This window comes from Oncorhynchus gorbuscha, linkage group LG20, assembly GCF_021184085.1.
Source record: "Oncorhynchus gorbuscha isolate QuinsamMale2020 ecotype Even-year linkage group LG20, OgorEven_v1.0, whole genome shotgun sequence".
Classification (NCBI taxonomy): Eukaryota; Metazoa; Chordata; class Actinopteri; order Salmoniformes; family Salmonidae; genus Oncorhynchus; species Oncorhynchus gorbuscha.
The window spans coordinates 34853052-34877969 of NC_060192.1; the positions used below are offsets into that span (position 1 = coordinate 34853052).

A 24918-nucleotide genomic window follows, 5' to 3' on the forward strand; every position below is an offset into this window, starting at 1 on the left:
CCGTAACAAAGGGAGACAACGTGGAGATAAGGAGTAGCAAAATCTATATTTATTAAAGAAGTAACTAAGTATAATATACAATGGTGTGTGTAATCAGTAATCAGTAGTGTAAGTGAGTGTTTTGCATGCATGAATGTGATAATGCAGGGTGATGAAAGGTGCCAAAGCAAACAAACAAACGGCCACCAAGAACCACAACACAATCTACAACGGGTGTCTGCATGGAGAGAGTCTCCTCCATGAATGTGGAAGAGGTCTATTTATCCTGGGAGACACCTGGCCCAGGTGTTTCCCATGTAGCTGACGACCCTCTCAACTCCGCCCACCGGCATCCTAATAAGAAAACAAGAACAAAGACAGAATACGGCAGACAGAGTGGGAGGGTCGTCACATTCCCCCCCATAAAACCGGGGACCAACAAGGACCCCGGAACAACATACCAGCCTCCCGCGTCCCAAATTGACACAGGCCTCTGCGTCCCAAATTGACACAGGCCTCTGCGTCCCAACTTGACACAGGCCTCTGCGTCCCAAATTGACACAGGCCTCTGCGTCCCAAATTGACACAGGCCTCTGCGCCCCAAATTGATGAGGGTTTACGTGTTCACACTTACAATTTGCCCCAGCCAACCTCCTCCCCAGACCTCAGCAACCTTCGCACAGGAAGCAACATTTAAGAGGAAAGAAAACAAGACCAGGAGGGAGCAGACAGGACAGAGAGAACATGACAATACGAAACAATGGTTAGTCACGTAAACATTAGGAACAGGGCGCACGAGAGAGCGCATCAGCAATCACGTTTTCAGTCCCCCGGATGTGCCTCACATCGAGATGGAATGATTGTAAAAATAAACACCATCGCATTATCCTCTGGTTTGGACACATCATGGACCTCAAAAAAGTGAGGGGTTATGGTCGGTGTAGACCACAATAGGTACTACCCCGACCCGACATACACTTCGAAGTGTTGTAGCGCCCAAATGAGTGCTAGCGCTTCCTTTTCAATAACCGAATAGTTCAACTGATAATCGTTAAACTTTTTAGAAAAGAAACTAACAGGCTTCTCAATCCCAGACACATCTGCTTGCAGCAAAACTGCACCTGCCCCCACATGACTAGCATCCACCTGCAAGGTAAATGACAAATCCATGCGAGGAGCAGCCAGCACTGGAGTTGAGGTAAGCAACCTCTTTGAATCTTCAAAAGCGTGTTGACAACGAGTAGACCAAACGTAAACAGCCTTAGCTTTCAGCATATCTGTCAAGGAGCGACCACAGTAGAGAAGTTATTACAAAAACTACGGTAATAACCAATCATGCCCAAGAAACGCATCAGTTCCTTTTTAGTAGTTGGTGGTGGAAAAGCATCAATAGCCACCACTTTAGCCCGAACAGGACGCACTTCACCCTGCCCAACCACTTTTCCAAGGTATGTAACGGTCGCCTGAGCAAACTCACATTTTGCCAGATTGATTGTGAGGCGACCTGCAGCCAGACGTTCAAACAAGGCTTGAATACGGGACAGATGTTCTTCCCAAGTATCTGCATAGATCACTACATCGTCCAAATAAACAGCGCACCCGGTCAGACCGGCGACAACCCTGTTCATAAGTCGCTGAAAAGTGGCAGGTGCATTGCGCAGACCGAAACTCATAACTGAATACGAGTACAGACCAAAGGGTGTAATAAAGGCAGAGATTTCACGTGCCCTACTCGTCAGTGGCACCTGCCAATAGCCTTTTAACAGGTCAAATTTGCTCACAAACTTAGCTGCACCGACTTGATCAACACAGTCCTCCATCCGAGGAAGAGGAAATGAATCTGGCTTTGTGACACTGTTTACCTTACGGTAGTCCGTACAAAACGGTTTGTTCCATCCGGTTTACTGACCAAGATACAGGGAGAAGCCCAACTGGAGAAAGAAGGCTCTGCTATCTTACTCTCCAGCATGTACTTGACCTCAGCATCCAGACAACGTAGTTTCTCTGAAGAAACTCTATAGAACCGCTGACGAATGGGGTCAGCACCTCCAATGTCAATATCATGTTCTATTAAGTTTGTACGTGTAGGTGTATCAGAAAATAAACCTGGAAATCTCTGAATCAGACCAACCATCTCTTTCCGCTCATCAACAGGTAGGTGAGTGAGAAGACTGTCTAAAATATCCAGTGTTTCTGAATTTTTCAATCTACCCTGCAATATACAATCGTCAGGACCAGGAACATCTTCCTCCTCATGCACAGATCTAGCACGACAAGAACCCAAGGAAACAACGGTATCAGCCAAAAGAACAGGTTTACCGTCCTCTGTAGAATCCCACTGTTCAGTCTCAGAGGAACGTGCATAATAGGGTTTTAACAGATTTACATGGCACAGCTGGTGTGCTTTCCTCCGTTCTGGAGTGGCAACTAGATAATTTTGCTCAGTGTACTGGCGCACCACTGTATATGGACCTTGAAACTTGGCTTGAAAAGGAGAACCAGCAATTGGCAGCAGAGCAAGAACCTGGTCACCTGGACTAAAGTGACGAGGCTCAGTTCGGCGATCAAATATGCCCTTCATCCTATCCTGTGAAGATGATAACTTCTCTTTAGCCATTTCACCAGCGGCATACAGCCGTCGCCGGAAATCACACACATACGAACACAGGGACTGAGGAGGCTCGGGAGACTTCCAGTCATCCTGGAGAACAGATAAAAGTCCACGCACCCTATGTCCAAACACAAGGTCATTTGGACTGAAACCTGTGCTCTCCTGTGAAACTTCCCTAGCGGCTAACAGTAACCAAGGCAACCCCTCCTCCCAATCCTTATCCATCTCAGTACAATAAGCTCTCAACAAAGACTTAAGTGTTTGATGGAAACGTTCCAGTGCTCCTTGACTTTGCGCGTGATAGGCGCTAGACACATTGTGTTTAATATGAAGCTGTTGAAGAACCTGACCAAACAGATTAGAGGTAAAATTAGATCCTTGATCACTCTGAATGACCTTAGGGATTCCAAACAATGAGAGAAACTGAGTCAAAGCTTTTAACACCGATTTAGTCGTGATAGATCGGAGAGGATAGGCAGCAGGAAACCTAGTGGTCTGACACATCACAGTGAACAGGTAACTGCTACCCTTTTTTAGAATGAGGCAGAGGACCCACACAGTCAATAATTAGATACTCAAAAGGTTGGCTGAGTACAGGAATAGGAAACAATGGTACTGGTTTAATAGCTTGATTAGGCTTACCAGTTAATTGACAGGTGTGACAAGTTTTGATAAAATCAGAAACATCCCTCTTTAATCTAGGCCAAAAGAAATGTCTTAATATGCGATTGTAGGTTTTCCTCACCCCCATATGTCCAGCAACGTCACTGTGAGAAGTTTCCAACACCAACTCACGAAGCTTAACTGGTACAACAACCTGACTAATTGCCTCCCCCAGAAAAACACTATCATGAGACACCCACTTTCTCATCAGGACATCCTCTTGGAGAAAATAGCCATGGGCGACATCTCCCAACTGTTCTATAGGCACAATTTGATCACGCAACTCTTCCAACGTGGGGTCATCCCGTTGAGCATTGATTAGATCTGAGCGGGTTACAGATAACGGGATAACAGGGAAAACAGTGACATACTTTGTATTATTATCATTAGTCGGCGCAGTGACTAGTTCGCCACGGCTCATAGAACGTGTCACTGCACACGCAGAGAACACCTCTGGGAAACTCTGTACACTCTCATCAGGAATCCCAACAAATGACGGCTTAGTGGAAACCACTAGAGATGGAAACACAACTGGCCATACCCGCTCACCTGCTAAGTTATTCCCAAGGATAACGTCGATACCCTCAATAGGCAATGAAGGACGCACCCCCACAACAACTTCACCCTTCACCAGCCCACAATCCAACATCAGTTTATGCAATGGAACTGACAGAGTGTTCAAACCTATTCCCCTAATTAGAACACTATTCCCGAATCAGTCTCAGCAGAAAAGGGTAACACAGACTCCAACACAAATGATTCAGAGGCACCTGTGTCTCTCAGGATCTTCACTGGCACTAGGTCTTTACTTCCTAACATAGACACAAAACCTTCTGTAATGAAAGGTAAATAGTCTGGATCAATATGGACTTTCACATTCTCCTGGGCCTGAGGAAATGAGTCAAGAATGAACTGATGTGGAACAGGTGCAGCTAACGCAGCAGGCTTAGATTTAGCGTAAGCACCCTTTGACCTGAGAAGTGGACATTCGTTTTTCCAATGACCTGAACCTTGACAGTAGTGACACTCCTGCCCAAAGTCAGCCTTACCATGGGAGTCAGGTTCAACCCTAGTTGAATAGAACTCTGCCCGAGAATCAAAGTATCTCGGTGAGCGAAGCCCAAATCTATCCGAACACCCCCACTCTTTCCGAATACGGGGTTTTGCAAAGACACTTTTGTGAGTCAACACATACTCGTCCGCCAAAACCGCAGCTTCAGCAACATTCTTTACTTTCTGTTCATTAATATAAGTGGCAATACGATCAGGAATTGTGTCCTTAAATTGCTCTAACATAATCAGATCACACAGCCCTTGGAAAGTCACAACTGCAGAGGCAGAACACCAGCGATTAAACTGTAAAGATAACTGTCGCGCAAACTCAACATGAGTCTGGTTATCGTCCCTTTTTAAAGTTCTAAATCGTTGGCGGTAAGCCTCAGGGACCAATTCATAAATCTGTAACACAGCTGTTTTAACTTTATCATAACTGGCACTGTCGTGTACACTAAGAGCTGAATATGCTTCCTGCGCTTTACCAGTCAGCACACACTGCAACATTAAAGTGCGGTCAGAATCAGGCCAACTCCTAGCGTCAGCAACCCGCTCAAACAACGAAAAGAATGTCTCGGGGTCCCTTTCATTAAACCGAGGCAATAACCGCAAGTTCCCAACAATATCAAATGTCTCTGGGGCACGACCAAAAGCGGAACTACCCCTAGGTAAATCTGGGTGACCTTCCCAAAACAAACTCTCCCCTGAGATCTTTCCTTCCCTAACCAACTCTATACGTTCTTGTTGCAACTTGATTTTAGCACGCTCCATATCTTGTTTAAATGCCAATTCCTTTTCATATTTCACACGATCATGCTCTAGCTTCTCACGATCATGCTCTAGCTTCTCACGATCATGCTCTAGCTGTAACAAAAGCAGTTCTTTCTGCTGTTCAAAAAGAAGGCTACTAGGACTAACCGATGGAATGGCCATTGTAACGTTATGGGGAGACAACAAATCCTCAGCAGAGGCTGGCCCGGTGGTAACTTCAAGAATACCACTCTCCATCAGATTGGCTTTCAATATCAACCTAATAGAATTCTTTAGACGTTTATCACTAATCTCAACCTTGTAGTGTTCCGCGACCTTCAACAGCTGTTCTTTAGTACCTAAATCTAACAATTCCTCTGATGGAGAGCGAATGAACTTATCTACATAAGACGCCATAATCACACAAAAAACAATTCTCGCTCTTCCCTTCTGCTGAGCACACCAGAACACAACCCGAGAATTGACAATCACCCTGAGCACCACAGAAGAGAGATGAGATATGGAGCTTCCCCAAAACCTACAATAACTCAACCCTAGTCTTCGTGCAGATTTGCGGTGGGAATTTACGCACTGTAGCCCGCTGGCAAGGAAATAGAACTCCCCAGCATGCTGGCAAATTCCACCAAGCCACGGATGTGCCCCGAGACAACTGCTCAGTCCACAGACACCACACAAAAATAACAAACATTAACCATGCCCAACATATTCCAAAAATGAAACACGTCGCTAAACCTATCAGGGGAAAAAGGCTATAGCTCCGGGTAGCAAGTTCCACTACCCTACCCAAATCTCCCACCGAGGTACACAGCAGATTACTCACTTCAGACTGACGTCCCAACAGAAAGTAGAACAAGAGTTCAGGCTAGGCAGGGCCTGGAAACTAACCATTATACTCTCTCCAACATAGCACACAAACCAAACAAAAAAGGCAACCAATACTGGGCCGATCACACTCAAACACCATATTCAATCCAAACACGTACCTCCACGGTCTCCCAAACCAATAGTTCAAAGATCCCGGACGAGCCCCCACTTGTCACGAACCGGCTCAAAGCCCGTAACAAAGGGAGACAACGTGGAGATAAGGAGTAGCAAAATCTATATTTATTAAAGAAGTAACTAAGTATAATATACAATGGTGTGTGTAATCAGTAATCAGTAGTGTAAGTGAGTGTTTTGCATGCATGAATGTGATAATGCAGGGTGATGAAAGGTGCCAAAGCAAACAAACAAACGGCCACCAAGAACCACAACACAATCTACAACGGGTGTCTGCATGGAGAGAGTCTCCTCCATGAATGTGGAAGAGGTCTATTTATCCTGGGAGACACCTGGCCCAGGTGTTTCCCATGTAGCTGACGACCCTCTCAACTCCGCCCACCGGCATCCTAATAAGAAAACAAGAACAAAGACAGAATACGGCAGACAGAGTGGGAGGGTCGTCACATCTCAAACAAAAGCATGGGATTTGTTCTCTGTAATAGCTATTTTAAATTGATTACCAAGATTCTAGTCTTTTGAAGGGTGTAAGACACTTGCATGTTCAAGAATGTTTAATGTTACGAAGTTGTATTTTTAGTTGTCACTCTGAAATTTCTCCTGATGTTGGTCCCTGTACGGGGATCACAGCCCTTCTTGTTAATCCAGCCACAGTTTCTGATTTCAAAAAGGCTTTACGGCGAAAGCACACTTTGCGATTATGTTAGGTCAGCGCCTAGCCACAGAAAACCATACAGCCATTGTCCAACCAAGGAGGGGTGTCACAAAAGACAGAAATAGCGTTGAAATTAATCACTAACCTTTGATGATCTTCACCGGATGGCACTCCCAGGACTCCATGTTAACAATAAATGTGTGTTTTGTTCGATAAAGTTAATCTTTATGTCCAAATACCTCCTTTTTGTTCGCACGTTTCGTTCACCAATCCAAATGTACAAGGCACGAGCACAAATTCCAGAGGAAAAGTCAAAACAGTTCCATTACAGTTCATCGAAACATGTCAAACGATGTATATAATCAAGCTTTAGGGTGTTTTTTCATAAATCTTAAAATTTCAACCAGACAATTCCTTTGTCTTTAGAAATGAAAGGGAACGGAGCTCGCGCTCACGGCTGCGTGTGTGACTAAACCTAAGGCTTTCAGCCAGACCACTGGTTCAAACAGCTCTTATTCGCTCCCTCTTCATAGTACAAGCCTGAAACAACGTTCTAAAGACTGTTGACATCTAGTGGAAGCCTTAGGAAGTGCAATATGACCCCATAGACACAGCATATTGGATAGGCAACTACAAACCTCAGATTTCCCACTTCCTTGTTGGATTTTTGTCAGGTTTTTGCCTGCCATATCAGTTAAGTTATACTCACAGACATTATTTTAACAGTTTTGGAAACTTTGGAGTGTTTCCTATCCGAATCTACATATTCTAGCTTCTGGGCCTGAGTAGCAGGCAGTTTACTCTGGGCACCTTATTCATCCAAGCTACTCAATACTGCCCCCGTTCCCAAAGAAGTTATGTTGTGTTTAGTCATAGTAAAGCAAAATGACTGAAGCTAATGTATAAATACAAACAGAGAAGCATGCCCCTGACCCCAAAACATATCTTCACCCCTGCTTTTCGTAAACAACAAACACACACGCATGCATGCTCTCTCCCTATCTCACACACACACACACACACACACACACACACACACACACACACACACACACAGAGAGAAATGGGACAATCCCTTATGACCCCTGACAAGACATGATTTCTGCTTTTGGGACTTCCTGTGTAGTGTTCTGAGTTTTTTTGTTTTGTTATGTCATCCCAGAGGAATGCTGGGTAATGACCTTGCCTGTAAACAAACAATCTCTTTAGTGTTAATTAATCTGGCTACAATGAACACCCTATGCTCTCTGGCAATTATAAAAGAAGCCACACACACAAAGAGCCCCTTACTCCTGGGCATTGAGCAAACTTCATGAAGCCCTCATTAACTTTAATGAGCAGTAATTATAAAGGGAAACACAGAACACACACAAACACACACACCACAGTAAAAGTAGCACCCTAATCATGTAACCTTTAAGTGGTTAACCTCCCCTCTGTCCAACAGTAAGGACTCTTAGGAAGGCCAGTAGTTAACCTCCCCTCTGTCCAGCAGTAAGGACTCTTAGGAAGGGCAGTAGTTAACCTCCCCTCTGTCCAGCAGTAAGGACTCTTAAGAAGGGCAGTAGTTAACCTCCCCTCTGTCCAACAGTAAGGACTCTTAGGAAGGCCAGTAGTTAACCTCCCCTCTGTCCAGCAGTAAGGACTCTTAGGAAGGGCAGTAGTTAACCTCCCCTCTGTCCAGCAGTAAGGACTCTTAGGAAGGCCAGTAGTTATCCTCCCCTCTGTCCAGCAGTAAGGACTCTTAGGAAGGGCAGTAGTTAACCTCCCCTCTGTCCAGCAGTAAGGACTCTTAGGAAGGCCAGTAGTTAACCTCTCCTCTGTCCAGCAGTAAGGACTCTTAGGAATGCCAGTAGTTAACCTCCCCTCTGTCCAGCAGTAAGGACTCTTAGGAAGGCCAGTAGTTAACCTCCCCTCTGTCCAGCAGTAAGGACTCTTAGGAAGGGCAGTAGTTAACCTCCCCTCTGTCCAGCAGTAAGGACTCTTAGGAAGGCCAGTAGTTAACCTCCCCTCTGTCCAGCAGTAAGGACTCTGCTGGAGTAACTCTTAGGAAGGCCATTGGTGTATGTTGGGTGGGAATGGATGAGTAAGTCGATGAATGGATGGATGGATGGGAGTAAGTGTGTTGGAGTGGTGGGCAAGGATGGGAGGTAGAGACAAGCGTAGCTTCGGTGGGCAAGGGCCGGAGGTTGGGACAAGTTTGGCTTGGTTGTGGTACAGTGGGGAGAAAACAAGGAAGGGGAGGTGGAGAGGGATGGGTTTGGTTTGGGAGAGAAGGAAGGATTTAACTACAATGTAATTGTATTTATTTGTGTGACTTGCAAATCCTGCTGTAAAATGAATAAGAATTCTGGACGGATTACGAGAGGAATCATTATTATTATTCCTTGTTTGTTATTGTATCTCAGAATCAATGGAGAGAGTGGAGAGGGTCTCTATCCAAGGGATTGGGATCGGGTGACTGAGAGGGCGTCAAACGGTTCTCTGAGGTGGGCATGTGGCCTCCACTCATGGGAGGGCATCAGATGCTTCTCTGAGGTGGGCATGTGGCCTCCACTCATGGGAGGGCATCAGACGCTTCTCTGAGGTGTGCATATGGCCTCCACTCATGGGAGGGCATCAGATGCTTCTCTGAGGTGTGCATGTGGCCTCCACTCATGAGAGGACATCAGACGGTTCTCTGAGGTGGGCATGTGGCCTCCACTCATGGGAGGGCATCAGATGCTTCTCTGAGGTGTGCATGTGGCCTCCACTCATGGGAGGGCATCAGACGCTTCTCTGAGGTGTGCATGTGGCCTCCACTCATGGGAGGGCATCAGACGCTTCTCTGAGGTGTGCATGTGGCCTCCACTCATGGGAGGGCATCAGATGCTTCTCTGAGGTGTGCATGTGGCCTCCACTCATGGGAGGGCATCAGATGCTTCTCTGAGGTGTGCATGTGGCCTCCACTCATGGGAGGGCATCAGATGCTTCTCTGAGGTGTGCATGTGGCCTCCACTCATGGGAGGGCATCAGATGCTTCTCTGAGGTGTGCATGTGGCCTCCACTCATGGGAGGGCATCAGATGCTTCTCTGAGGTGTGCATGTGGCCTCCACTCATGGGAGGGCATCAGATGCTTCTCTGAGGTGGGCATGTGGCCTCCACTCATGGGAGGGCATCAGATGCTTCTCTGAGGTGGGCATGTGGCCTCCACTCATGGGAGGGCATCAGACACTTCTCTGAGGTGTACATGGGGCCTCCACTCATCTCATTTCAGTCTCTCGGTGGACCACTCTTAAATGAAAATGTAAGTTGACCCTAAACAGCCATTATATTTTAATTTCATTTACAAGGTAATACAAACTCACCACAATACTTACATTGAAGAAAGAATGCCACTTAGGCTACAGAGCGTGTCAAACTCATTCCTCTCTTTTACTTGACTGATGACTTAGTAAAGAACTCACCGTGCCTGGTCTTCACTGAAATAAGGAAACAACACCTGACAGACACTAGGCCCTCCATGGAATGAGTGTGATACCGCTGGGCTACAGCCTCGGCTTGGGTCTCCAACACCTCACAGACACTAGGCCCTCCATGGAATGAGTGTGATTCCGCTGGGCTACAGCCTCGGCTTGGGTCTCCAACACCTCACAGACACTAGGCCCTCCATGGAATGAGTGTGATTCCGCTGGGCTACAGCCTCGGCTTGGGTCTCCAACACCTCACAGACACTAGGCCCTCCATGGAATGAGTGTGATACCGCTGGGCTACAGCCTCGGCTAGAGTCTCCAACACCTCACAGACACTAGGCCCTCCATGGAATGAGTGTGATACCGCTGGGCTACAGCCTCGGCTAGTCTCCAACACCTCACAGACACTATGCCCTCCATGGAATGAGTGTGATACCGCTGGGCTACAGCCTCGGCTAGAGTCTCCAACACCTCACAGACACAGAATCTCTCCACCCCACATGAATACCTTGCTGACACGTGTGTTTCCCTTAGGAATCTCTCCACCCCACATGAATACCTTGCTGATACATGTGTTTCCCTTAGGAATCTCTCCACCCCACATGAATACCTTGCTGACACATGTGTTTCCCTTAGGAATCTCTCCACCCCACATGAATACCTTGCTGACACGTTTCCCTTAGGAATCTCTCCACCCCACATGAATACCTTGCTGACACGTTTCCCTTAGGAATCTCTCCACCCCACATGAATACCTTGCTGACACGTTTCCCTTAGGAATCTCTCCACCCCACATGAATACCTTGCTGACACATGTGTTTCCCTTAGGAATCTCTCCACCCCACATGAATACCTTGCTGACACATGTGTTTCCCTTAGGAATCTCTCCACCCCACATGAATACCTTGCTCACACGTTTCCCTTAGGAATCTCTCCACCCCACATGAATACCTTGCTCACACGTTTCCCTTAGGAATCTCTCCACCCCACATGAATACCTTGCTGACACGTTTCCCTTAGGAATCTCTCCACCCCACATGAATACCTTGCTCACACGTTTCCCTTAGGAATCTCTCCACCCCACATGAATACCTTGCTGACACGTTTCCCTTAGGAATCTCTCCACCCCACATGAATACCTTGCTCACACGTTTCCCTTAGGAATCTCTCCACCCCACACGAATACCTTGCTCACACGTTTCCCTTAGGAATCTCTCCACCCCACATGAATACCTTGCTCACACGTTTCCCTTAGGAATCTCTCCACCCCACATGAATACCTTGCTCACACGTTTCCCTTAGGAATCTCTCCACCCCACACGAATACCTTGCTCACACGTTTCCCTTAGGAATCTCTCCACCCCACATGAATACCTTGCTCACACGTTTCCCTTAGGAATCTCTACACCCCACACGAATACCTTGCTCACACGTTTCCCTTAGGAATCTCTCCACCCCACATGAATACCTTGCTCACACGTTTCCCTTAGGAATCTCTCCACCCCACATGAATACCTTGCTCACACGTTTCCCTTAGGAATCTCTCCACCCCAAACGAATACCTTGCTCACACATTTCCCTTAGGAATCTCTCCACCCCACATGAATACCTTGCTCACACGTTTCCCTTAGGAATCTCTCCACCCCACATGAATACCTTGCTCACACGTTTCCCTTAGGAATCTCTCCACCCCACATGAATACCTTGCTCACATGTTTCCCTTAGGAATCTCTCCACCCCAAACGAATACCTTGCTCACACTTGTCCCTTAGGAATCTTTCCTTCCTGCTTCATTTCATGTTGAGAATATAAGTGGAGAGAAAGGTTCATAAAAAAAAGAAGTTCAATATATGTAACTTGGGTCTGAATTCCTCCCTACTTAAAGACGGGGAGTTATTCGAAAGCTGTACAAGGAAGCAAGGTGAACACAGCTGTTGCTAAGATATGAGAGGTTGGGAAGGAGGTTGGGTGTAGGAGTGCTGCAATTGTGGATTTTACACACTCAGTATGATCTTTGACGGAAAACAATGGGATAAATACAATTTTTTGAAGATAAAACTGTGTCGTCGTCCCCCCATTCAATACGAGTCTCTCATTTTAATGTGACTGAGAGTGTGTGGCTGTGATTGATACATTTCCTTCTCCTTGCTCAGGTAAAACTGAGGTCGTACTGCCACCTTGTGGATTGCGTCTGTAACAACATGTGGGACTGTACTGAACGCCCGCATTGAACTAAACAAAAAGGGGGAATTTGATTGGTAGAAGTTAAAATAAGACAAAGAAAGACGGTGATCTATTTGGTTTAATATCTCCAAATGAATAAAAACAACTTTGCGAGGCAGCTCTGTCTGAGAGGGGAGTTGGAGGGATTGGAGTAGAGAAGACTATGTCATGAATGAGCTCTGGGGTGTATTCACTAAGAACCAAACGGAAGCAAACAGAACGAAATGGTGGTATATAAAAGGGTCCAATAAAAACTCTTGTTTTCATTGCGAAAATGTTTACGTTGCGAAATGTTTTGCTACCGTGCACGAATGAATACATTACGTTCCACGCTGTTTAACTCCCAGTATATGTTTCTCTCAACGCTGCAGGGGAAATGTAACAAACTTTTATTTTGAGCGGTGACAACTGTGGGTGGACTGGAGCTCCGACGTTACATAAAATTATCTTTTAAGCTGCTGATTACAGCACCAAAAGAAGAGCCTGAAAGTACAGAATAGTGTAGTTTTGTGGTAAATAGTGGAGTTGAGGTTAATTGGCTGCATTACTGGGTCATTTATGCTTACATACACAAATGGTGAATCAATGATTTATATATACACTAAATCACTGATAGGGGGCGCTGTGTTGAAGCCACCATGCCTCTATCTTGGCACAAGATCCAAGAAATGCTTAAATACATGTAGTTGTCCTTGAAACATTTAATTGAAATACTGTAGAATTCCATTCATTTCTATGGAGGACTGCTTCTTCTAAAAGTGTTCAGATATTGCCGTCTGGTGGCTTCAAAACACAGCCTCAACAATCCAGAGTTTATATACATCATTGGTGTAAACACACCATTGTTTGGTTGTCCTCCTAGCTAACTTACTAGCTAATCAGCCTCATGGCTAAACTCTGGGCCATTGACCTTCGTTGGATACGCATGTCATAGAGCTGATACAATGCATTTCATAGAGCTGATACAATGCATTTCATAGAGCTGATACAATGCATTTCATAGAGCTGATACAATGCATTTCATAGAGCTGATACAATGCATTTCATAGAGCTGATACAATGCATTTCATAGAGCTGATACAACACATAGAGCTGATACAATGCATTTCATAGAGCTGATACATTTCATAGAGCTGATACAATGCATTTCATAGAGCTGATACATTTCATAGAGCTGATACATTTCATAGAGCTGATACAACACATAGAGCTGATGCATTTCATAGAGCTGATACATTTCATAGAGCTGATACAATGCATTTCATAGAGCTGATACAACACATAGAGCTGATACAACACATAGAGCTGATGCATTTCATAGAGCTGATACAACACATAGAGCTGATACAACACATAGAGCTGATGCATTTCATAGAGCTGATACATTTCATAGAGCTGATATAACACATAGAGCTGATGCATTTCATAGAGCTGATACATTTCATAGAGCTGATATAACACATAGAGCTGATACAACACATAGAGCTGATGCATTTCATAGAGCTGATACAATACATTTCATAGAGCTGATACAACACATTTCATAGAGCTGATACAACACATTTCATAGAGCTGATACAATGCATTTCATAGAGCTGATACAATGCATTTCATAGAGCTGATACATTTCATAGAGCTGATACAACACATAGAGCTGATACAACACATAGAGCTGATGCATTTCATAGAGCTGATACAATGCATTTCATAGAGCTGATACATTTCATAGAGCTGATACAACACATTTCATAGAGCTGATACAATGCATTTCATAGAGCTGATACATTTCATAGAGCTGATACAATGCATTTCATAGAGCTGATACAATGCATTTCATAGAGCTGATACATTTCATAGAGCTGATACAACACATTTCATAGAGCTGATACGACGCATTTCATAGAGCTGATACAACACATTTCATAGAGCTGATACAACACATTTCATAGAGCTGATACAACGTATTTCATAAAGCTGATACAACGCATTTCATAGAGCTGATACATTTCATAGAGCTGATACAACACATAGAGCTGATACAACACATAGAGCTGATGCATTTCATAGAGCTGATACAATGCATTTCATAGAGCTGAGACATTTCATAGAGCTGATATAACACATTTCATAGAGCTGATACAACACATAGAGCTGATACAACACATTTCATAGAGCTGATACAATGCATTTCATAGAGCTGATGCTTTTCATAGAGCTGATACAACACATAGAGCTGATACATTTCATAGAGCTGATACATTTCATAGAGCTGATACAACACATAGAGCTGATGCATTTCATAGAGCTGATGCATGTCATAGAGCTGATGCACATCATAGAGCTGATACATTTCATAGAGCTGATACAAAACATAGAGCTGATGCATTTCATAGAGCTGATACAACACATAGAGCTGATGCATTTCATAGAGCTGATACAACACATAGAGCTGATGCATTTCATAGAGCTGATACAACACATAGAGCTGATACATTTCATAGAGCTGATACAACACATAGAGCTGATGCATTTCATAGAGCTGATACAATGCATTTCATAGAGCTGATACAACGCATTTCATAGAGCTGATACAACACATAGAGCTGATACAACACATAGAGCTGATACAACACATAGAGCTGATACAACACCTGCGCATTGTCCAACGCTAGTCTGGTGATCATCAAAGTGCTCACATGTAATTTCTTTCAAATGGTGGATAAACGACTGCTTGCGCACAAAGAGAGAGCAGTTTGTTGGCATTCTGGCAACATCTATACTTTGATGAGTAAACAAAAGGATCCTGAAGCCAATTCACTGAAACCAAAAGCATTTTTTTGTACCTTTATTTAACTACGCACGTCAGTTAAGAACAAATTCTTATTTACAATGACGGCCTACTCCGGCCAAACCCGGATGACACTGGGCCAATTGTGCGCCTCCCAATCACAGCCGGATGTGATACAGCCTGGATTCAAACCAGGGACTGTAGTGATGCCTCGTGCACTGAAATGCGGTGTCTTAGACTTCTGCACCACTCGGTTAGCAAGCTAGCAAGCTAACTTAACATCACAATCAACTGCACAGCCTAAAAATGACCTCCATTAACATCAGGGAACAGAAGTTATACAAATCATTCTAATACATTATAATGATCTACTTTTGAAAGCAGTAGCTACTTGGAATTTGAGTCCTTGAATTGAATAACTTGAGCCGCTGAACATTCACATTCCTGTTACCCCCCCCCCCCCCCGTGGATTTCATAACATAGGGGACATCTTTACAGAACGGACAGGACAAAGGGATTCTTAACAATGACAAAAAGTGACATTATTTTTGGACATTTATTGAAGATTTCATACAGACTTATCTAATTTACATAAGAATTCACATCCCTGAGTCAATACATGTTAGAATCCCCTTTGGCAGCGATTACAGCAGTGAGTCTTTCTGGTTGAGTCTCTAAGAGCTTTGCACACCTGGATTGTACAATATTTGCACATTCTTTTTAAAATTCTTCAATCTCTATCAAGTTGGTTGTTGAACATTGCTAGACAGCCATTTCCAAGTCTTGCCATATATTTCTAAGGTAATTTTCATGTCAAAACTGTAACTAGGCTACTCTGTAACATTCATTGTAAGCAACTCCAGTGTATATTTAGCCTTTTATTTTAGATTATTGTTGTGCTGAAAGGTGAATTTGTCACTCAGTGTCTGTTGGAAAGCAGACTGAACAACGTTTTCCTCAAGGGTTATGCATGTTCTTACAGTAGCTCTATTCCATGTATTTTTATCCTAAAAAACTCCATATTCCTTGCCAATGACCAGCATACCCATAACATGATGCAGCCACCACCATTCATAAAATATGAAGTGGTACAAAGTGATGTGTGGGATTTTCCCCAAACATAACACATTGTATTCAGGACATAAAGTGAATTTCTTTGCCAATTTCTTTGCAGTTTTACTGTATTTCCTTATTGCAAAAAGGATGCATGTTTTGGAATATTTTTATTCTGTACAGGCTTCCTCCTTTTAACTCTGTCATTTATGTTAGTATTGTGGAGTAACTACAGTGTTGATGTTTTCTCCTGACAAAGCCATTAAACTATGTACCTGTTTGTCACAATTGGCCTTATGGTAAAATCCCTAAATGGTTTCCTTCCTCTCCAGCAACTGAGTTAGGAAGGGTGCCTGCATCTTTGTAGTGACTGGTTGTTTTGATACACCATCCAAAGAGTAATAACTTCACCAAGCTCAAATGGATATTCAATGTCTGCTTCTTTTTCTTTTTCTAGCAATAGGTTTTCCAAAGCCTCACAAGGGGCACCTATCTGGTCTTTGTGTTTGAATCAATGTTGGAAATTCACAGCTCGACTGAGGGACCTTACAATTATCTGTATGTGTTACAGAGATGACGTAGTTGTTCAGAAATCATGTGAAACACTATTATTGCACACAGAGTCAATGCAACCTATTATGTGACTTGTTAAGCACATTTTTACTCCTGAACTTATTTAGGCTTGTCATAACAAAGGGGTTGAATACTTATTGACTCAATACATTTCAGCTTTTAATTTCTAAAAACACATTTCCACTTTGACATTAAGGGACATTATGAATAGGTCAGTGACACAAAATGGACATTTTGATCCATTTTAAATTCTGGCTCTAACACAACAACATGTGGAAAAAGTATAGGGGCGTGAATACATTCTGAGGGCACTGCAATTTGCCAGAATAGTAACTTGTAAACAAAGGCAAACTAGGCTAAATAAGAATGATTGTACTCCAGCCACTGTACTCAAATACTTGTTTATAATACATAGTATTACATAGAAAAAGTACCAAATAAATATATGAAACTGGTTGATGAAACAGTTGCATCTTCCAAGGGACCCTATGCAGGATGCATATGTCACCCAACTGAATATAGGCTTCCCCAGGGCACCCTCTGAGAGATCTGGTCATTAAAGTATACTAATCATTTCCTCTTGTTGTGCATGGGCACCATCTTGAGGATTCAGCCCATATACAACCTCTAGCCTCACGGGACACAGTGTGCTGCTCTGTGTCCTCTCTGTTTCATTATTGGCTGACTGAGACACCAAACAACAGATAAATAGAAGGTTTTGAAAATTAGAATTAGAACCTATAGAATATGCCTCATTCTCACGGGGACTGACTGGTCATTCTATACCCAGACATTGATACCTTGTGTCCGTTAATATTGTTTACATTTTGTGTTCTGTTAGGCCTATGAGTATACATTAGGTTAAGTAGAGTGCCTTCGGAAAGTATTCAGACCCCTTGAATGTTTCCACATTTTGTTACGTTACAGCCTTATTCTAAAAATGGACCGAAGGAAAATAAATGATTTTTTCCCCACTCATCAATCTACACACAATACAACATAATGACAAAGAGAACAGGTTTTTTTAGAAATGTAGAAAATGTATTACAAAAAAATCAGAAATACCTTATTTACATAACTATTCAGATGTTTCTACAACTGTGCTAAATTCAAATGATTGGACATGATTTGGAAAGACACAGCCCAGTCTATATAAGGTCCTACAGTTGTATTTTTTGCATGTCAGAGCAAAAACCAAGCTATGAGTTCGAAGGAATTGTTCTTAGAGCTCCGATTGTGTCGATTCACATATCTGGGGAAGGGTACAAAACATGTCTGTAGCATTGAAGGTCCCCAAGACACAGTGGCCTCCATTCTTTAATGGGAGAAGTTTGGAACCACCAAGACTCTTCCTAGAGCTGGCTGCCAGGCCAAACTGAGCAACCAGGGGAGAAGGTCCCTGGTCAGGAAGGTGACCAAAAACCCGATTGTCACTCTGACAGAGCTCCAGACTTCCTCTGTGGAGATGGGAGAACCTTCCAGAAAGACAACCATCTCTGCAGCACTCCAAAGGAAGCCACTCCTCTGTAAAAGACACATGACAGCACACATGACAGCTTGCTAAAAAGCACCTAAAGGACTCTTGGGTCATGAGAAACAAGATTCTCTGGTTTAATGAAACCAAGATGGAGCTCTTTGGCCTGAGTGCCAAGCGTCACGTCTGGAGGAAACCTGTCACCATCCCTACGGTGAAGCATGGTGGTGGCAGCATCATGTTGTGGGGATGTTTTCCCAGGGACTGGGAGACTAATCAGGATTGAGGGAAAGATGAATGGAGCAAAGTACAGAGAGATCCTTGAACCCGATCGAAAATAGCTGTGCAGCGACACTCTCCATCCAACCTGACAGAGCTTAAGAGGATCTGCAGAGAAGAATGGGAAAAACTCCCCAAATACAGGTGTGCCAAGCTTGTAGCCTCATCCTCAAGGAGGCTCGAGGCTGTAATCGCTGCCAAAAGTGCTTCAACAAAGTTTTGAGTGAAGGGTTTAATACTTACAGTATGTAAATATAGTACGGTAGTTCAGTTTTTTATTTGTAAAAATGTGCAAACCTTTCTCAAAACCTGTCTTTGCTTTGTCATTATGGGGTATTGTGTGTAGAACCCCAATCCCCTGAGTTGGGGTTATCTAATATTTATGTAGAGAGGTGAGGAGGAAGGAGCAGTATGAATGGTCAACAATCAGCATCTTTTATGAAGCAAAGTGATCAAAATGCTCATATAGCAGTTTAGAACTAACATCTGGATGAGTAGCTGACTGGCTGTTTCTCTCTCACACACACACACAGACACACACACTGGTTGGGCTGCCTGCAGGCTCTTTACAAGAAGCTAGTGATTGAACTAGTTTTTAAGAAATGCTGATGTGTTGTATTTTGTGAGGATGTTCCGTTTACGTTGCAGTTAAATTATTTTCTTATTTTTACAGTAATAAACTATTACAATGGATTTCACCTCATATACTTGTTTTACCCAAATTGCAGGGAGAAGGTATGGTTTTGTAATAATATTTAATAATTGGTCCCATCAGAAACACCATTGACCAAAACGTTGTTTTATTTAAAGCACGGTGTTTAATTAGATTAGAGAGCTCTGGAATGGCATTGTTCAGAGGTCTGGAATTCTATTGTTGCAGAGTTCTATAAATCAAATATAATCTCATTGTATTTGTCACATACACATGGTTAGCAGATGTTAATGCGAGTGTAGTGAAATGCTTGTGCTTCTAGTTCCGACAATGCAGTAATAACCAACAAGTAATCTAACGTAACAATTCCACAACTACTACCTTATACACACCCACAGGTGTAAAGGGAAAAATAATATGTACATACAGATATATGAATGAGTGATGGTACAGAATGGCATAGGCAAGATGCAGTAGATGGTATCGAGTACAGTATATACATATGAGATGAGTAATGTAGGGTATGTAAACATTATATGAAGTGGCATTGTTTGAAGTGGCTAGTGATACATTTTTTTACATCCATTTCCATCCATTTCCATTATTGGAGTGAGCTGTATTTGAGTCTGTATGTTGGCAGCAGCCTCTCAATGTTAGTGGTGGCTGTTTAACAGTCTGATGGCCTTGAGATAGAAGCTGTTTTTCAGTCTCTCGGTCCCAGCTTTCATGCACCTGTACTGACCTCGCCTTCTGGATGATAGCGGGGTGAACAGGCAGTGGCTCGGGTGGATGTTGTCCTTGATGATCTTTGTGGCCTTCCTGTGACATCGGGTGGTGTAGGTGTCCTGGAGGGCAGGTAGTTTGCCCCCGGTGATGCGTTGTGCAGACCTCACTACCCTCTGGAGAGCCTTGCGGTTGTGGGTGGAGCAGTTGCCATACCAAGCGGTGATACAGCCCAACAGGATGCTCTTGATTGTGCATCTGTAGAAGTTTGTGAGTGCTTTTGGTGCCAAGCTGAATTTCTTCAGCCTCCTGAGATTGAAGAGGCGCTGCTGGGCCTTTTTCACAATGCTGCCTGTGTGAGTGGACCAATTCAGTTTGTCCGTGATGTGTATGCAGAGGAACTTAAAACTTACTACCCTCTCCACTACTGTCCCGTCGATGTGGATAGGGGGGTGCTCCCTCTGCTATTTCCTCAAGTCCACGATCATCTCCTTTGTTTTGTTGACACTGAGTGTGAGGTTATTTTCCTGACACCACACTCAGAGGGCCCACACCAACTCCCTGTCGGCCGTCTCGTCATTGTTGGTAATCAAGCCTACCACTGTAGTGTCGTCCGCAAACTTGATGAATGAGTTGGAGTCGTGCATGTGGCAGTCGTGGGTGAACAGGGAGTACAGGAGAGGGCTCAGAACGCACCGTTGTGGGGCCCCATTGTTGAGGATCAGCGGGGTGTAGATGTTGTTACCTATCCTCACCACCTGGGGGCGGCCCTTCAGGAAGTCCAGTACCCAGTTGCACAGGGCGGGGTCGAGACCCAGGGTCTCGAGCTTGATGACGAGTTTGGAGGGTACTATGGTGTTAAATGCTGAGCTGTAGTCGATGAACAGCATTCTCACATAGGTATTCCTCTTGTCCAGATGGGTTAGGGCAGTGTGCAGTGTGGTTGCGATTGCGTCGTCTGTTGACCTATTGGGGGCGGTAATCAAATTGGAGTGGGTCTAGGGTGTCAGGTAGGGTGGAGGTGATACGATCCTTGACTAGTCTCTAAAAGCACTTCATGATGACGGAAGTGAGTGGGGGCGGTAGTCGTTTAGCTCAGTTACCTTAGCTTTCTTGGGAACAGGAACAATGGTGGCCCTCTTGAAGCATGTGGGAAAAGCAGACTGGGATAAGGATTGATTGAATATGTCCGTAAACACACAAGCCAGCTGGTCTGCACATGCTCTGAAGACGCGGCTGGGGATGCCGTCTGGGCCTGCAGCCTTGCGAGGGTTAACACGTTTAAATGTTTTACTCATGTCGGCTGCAGTGAAGGAGAGTTTTGGTAGCAGGCCGTGTCAGTGGCACTGTATTGTCCTCAAAGCGAGCAAAGAAGTTATTTAGTCTGTCTGGGAGCAAGACATCCTGGTCCGCGATGGGGCTGGTTTTATTTTTGTAATCCGTGATTGACTGTAGACCCTGCCACATACCTCTTGTGTCTTGAGCCGGTGAATTGCAACTCTACTTTGTCTCTTGTCGTGGCAGAATCAGAATTCTTTAGGTAACATTTATAAATAAGAAGTTTTATTTGTTTTATTGCATGCTTATGTGAGATATTTGTCATTAGAATGTCTTCTTTTGGATAATACTGTTTGCAGTTTGCAGTTATCCCTTTCCTGCTAGGGTTAAGTTACATTGGGCCCCAGAGAGGGGAAAGGTTAGTCTTATCTGTAAACTATTCCTAAACCATGTGAAGGGATGGTGTGATAAATGGGGAACCAGATAGTTGGCTCCACAATGTCTGTGTGCCAGTCACTGTCTCTCTGTGATCTTGTCCAGGAGGGGTGTGTTTGATATGTGCTAGTGGATGAGGTTTTGTTTTTGGTCCTGAGTGGTACCAAGAGTGAGATAAGAACATAGTTTAGGAGACCAAAGCTGAACGATAATTTATAGCCAATGCTGTCTGGCTATGTGTGTCTTTGCTATAAAGGATCTCAGTTGCAATGTGTAAGCATTCTCAGAGAATTCATTTATAGACACTGAATTGATCTGAGAGTCACAGGGTTGAGATGGAGCTCATATAATTAAAGATGGACTTCATGACAACTCTGACTTATGTGTGGGGTTTGCTATCTTGTGATTTGGTAATACATGAAATTTCCACTACACTCTATACTGACGCTTGGCTTGTTTGATTGCCTTGCGGAGGGTATAGCTACACTATTTGTATTTGATCATGTTTCAGGTCACCTTGCCCTGATTAAAAGCAATGGTTCGCGCTTTCAGTTTCGCGCGAATGCTACCATCAATCCACAGTTTCTGGTTTGGTAATGTTTGAATAGACGCTGTGGGTACGACATCGCCGATGCACTTTCTAATGAACTCGCTCACCGAATCAGCGTATTCATCAATGTTGTTGGACGCAATGCGGAACATATCCCAATCCACGTGATCGAAGTCTTGAAGCGTGGAATCAGATTGGTCGGACCAGCGTTGAACAGACCTGAGCACAGGAGCTTCTTGTTTTTCTTTCTGTCTGTCGGGCTGGAAGCAACAAAATAAAGTTGTGGTCAGCTTTTCCGAAAGGAGGGCGGGGGAGGGCCTTATATGCATCACGGAAGTTAGAATAACAATGATCCAGGGTTTTACCAGCCCTGGTTGCACAATCGATATGCTAATAGATTTTAGGGAGTCTTGTTTTCAGATTAGCCTTGTTAAAATCCCCAGCTACAATGAACGCACCCTCAGGATATGTGGTTTCCAGTTTACATAGAGTCAAATAAAGTTTGTTCAGGCCCATCGATGTGTCTGCTTGGGGGAATATATACGGCTGTGATCATAATCGAAGAGAATTCTCTTGTAGATAATGCGGTCGACATTTGATTGTGAGGAAGTCAGGTGAATAGAAGGACTTGAGTTCCTGTATGATGTAATGATCACACCACGTCTCGTTAATCATAAGGCTTACCCCCCCCGCCCCTCTTCTTACCAGAAAGATGCTTGTTTCTGTCGGCGCGATGTGTGAAGAAATCAGCTGGCTGTACCGACTCCGATAGCGTCTCTCACGCCATGTTTCCGTGATGCAAAGAACGTTACAGTCTCTGATGTCTCTCTGGTAGGCTACCCTTGCTCAGATTTCATCAACCTTGTTGTCAAGAGACTGGACATTGGCGAGTAGTATGCTCGGCAGCGGTGCGCGATGTGCCCGTCTCCGGAGCCTGACCAGAAGACCGCTTCGTTTGCCCCTTTTACGGCGACGTTGTTTAGGTTCGCTGGCTGGGATCCAATCCATTGTCCTGTGTGGAAGGCAAAACACAGGAACCGCTTCGGAAAAGTCATATTCCTGGTCGTAATGATGGTGAGTTGATGTTGCTCTTATATTCAGTAGTTCCTCCCGACTGTATGTAATGAAACCTAAGATTACCTGGGGTACCAATGTAAGAAATAACACGTAAAAAAATAAAATACTGCATAGTTTCCTAGGAACGCGAAGCGAGGTGGCCATCTCTGTCGGCGCCGGAAGATGCTAAAGATGTTGTCTTCAGATAGTTATGGAATGCTATTGTTGCATTAGGAGAGTTCTATAAAGATGTTATTGTCTTCTTCAGAGTTCTGGAACGCTATTGTTGCATGAGGAGAGTTCTATAAAGAAGTTTATTTTATAAAACAAAATGTAAGTAGATTTTCATAACAGTCACAACACCGACCGGCAGTGTGACTTCTGCGGCCACAGATGGTGCACGTGAAGCCCCCCTCCGGCCTCCCTAAACTCAGCACCTCCCAACTCCATAGGCACCGGAGCAGTGGTGCTAGGAGAAGGAACCCGACAGAGCCGCCTCTGAACGTCCGCGGGTCACCAGCAGGTTATGCGGCCGGATGGTCTGGTCCACCAGCTGGTCAAAGGTGAGGGTGGTGTCCCTGCAGGCCAACTCCCGATGGACATCCTTGCGCAAGCTGCAGCAATAGTGGTTGATCAGGGCCCTGTCGTTCCATCCCACTCTGGAGGCCAGGGTCCGAAAGTCCAGGGCGAACTCCTGGGCGCTCCTTGTCGCCTGCCTCAGGTGGAAGAGACATTCACCTGCAGCTCTACCCTCGGGCGGGTGGTCGAAGACTGCCCGGAAGTGGCGGGTGAACTCCTCGATGTGGTCCAGCGCCGCATCTCCTTCTACCCACACGGCATTAGCCCACTCCAGGGCTTCCTCCGAGAGGCACGAGATGAGGACGGACACCCTCTCACGTCCCGAAGGAGCCGGGTGGACGGTCCCCAGATACAGGTCCAGCTGCAGCAGGAACCCCTGGCAGCGTGCTGCCGTCCCATCAAACTCCCTGGGAAGGGTGAGACGAATCCCACTGTGACCGGTTGCAGGGGAGGCGAGTAGTGGAGACCCCTGTTGTGCTGGTGGGGGCATTGGAGGGACTCCCTGTCTCTCCCAGCGGTCCATGGGCTGCACAACGCGATCCATGACAACGCTGCAATGGTGAAGTATCGCTACGTGCTCCCGGACGCGCTCCTCTACCCCCACAATGGGGGCACCCACTCCTGCTGACTCCATTGATCGATGTGGAATTCTGGGTGAGTAACTGGTTGCTGGGTAGTCAGGTACAGGAGAGCAGAGATGGGTGATAACAGGAGAACTTTAATATACACCCTGGCCCAAAGACACAGGTGAGGCAGCACAATGCACAACCACAGTATCATGAACCGGATTAAACAAAACAAACAAACCTAGGTTTGAAACAAACCTAGCACAAGCCAGCCTATAGCGTAACACCATACACAAAGAACAGCAAAGAACAATTCCACATACAGACATGGGGGAAACAGAGGGTAATATACATTTAGTCTGATGAGGGAATGTGAACCAGGTGTGTGGAAAAACAAGACAAAACAAATGGAAAATGAAAGGTGGAGCGGCGATGGCTAGAAGACCGGTGACTTTGACTGCCGAGCGCCGCCTGTTCCTGTTCCCAAGAAAGCTAAGGTAACTGA

At 44.7% G+C, this 24918-nt stretch overlaps 1 protein-coding gene across 1 annotated transcript in view; it reads right to left on the minus strand.

Annotated features, from left to right (window-relative positions):
- The window catches only part of LOC124006900 (trophoblast glycoprotein-like), a 38925-nt gene extending 15926 nt beyond the window's left edge, over positions 1-22999 (minus strand). Inside the window, exon 1 of the mRNA XM_046317089.1 lies at positions 22995-22999. Within this exon, the coding sequence (XP_046173045.1) occupies positions 22995-22999 (5 nt within the window). The remainder of the gene's footprint in view (positions 1-22994) is intronic.
- Positions 23000-24918: the final 1919 nt, after the last annotated feature.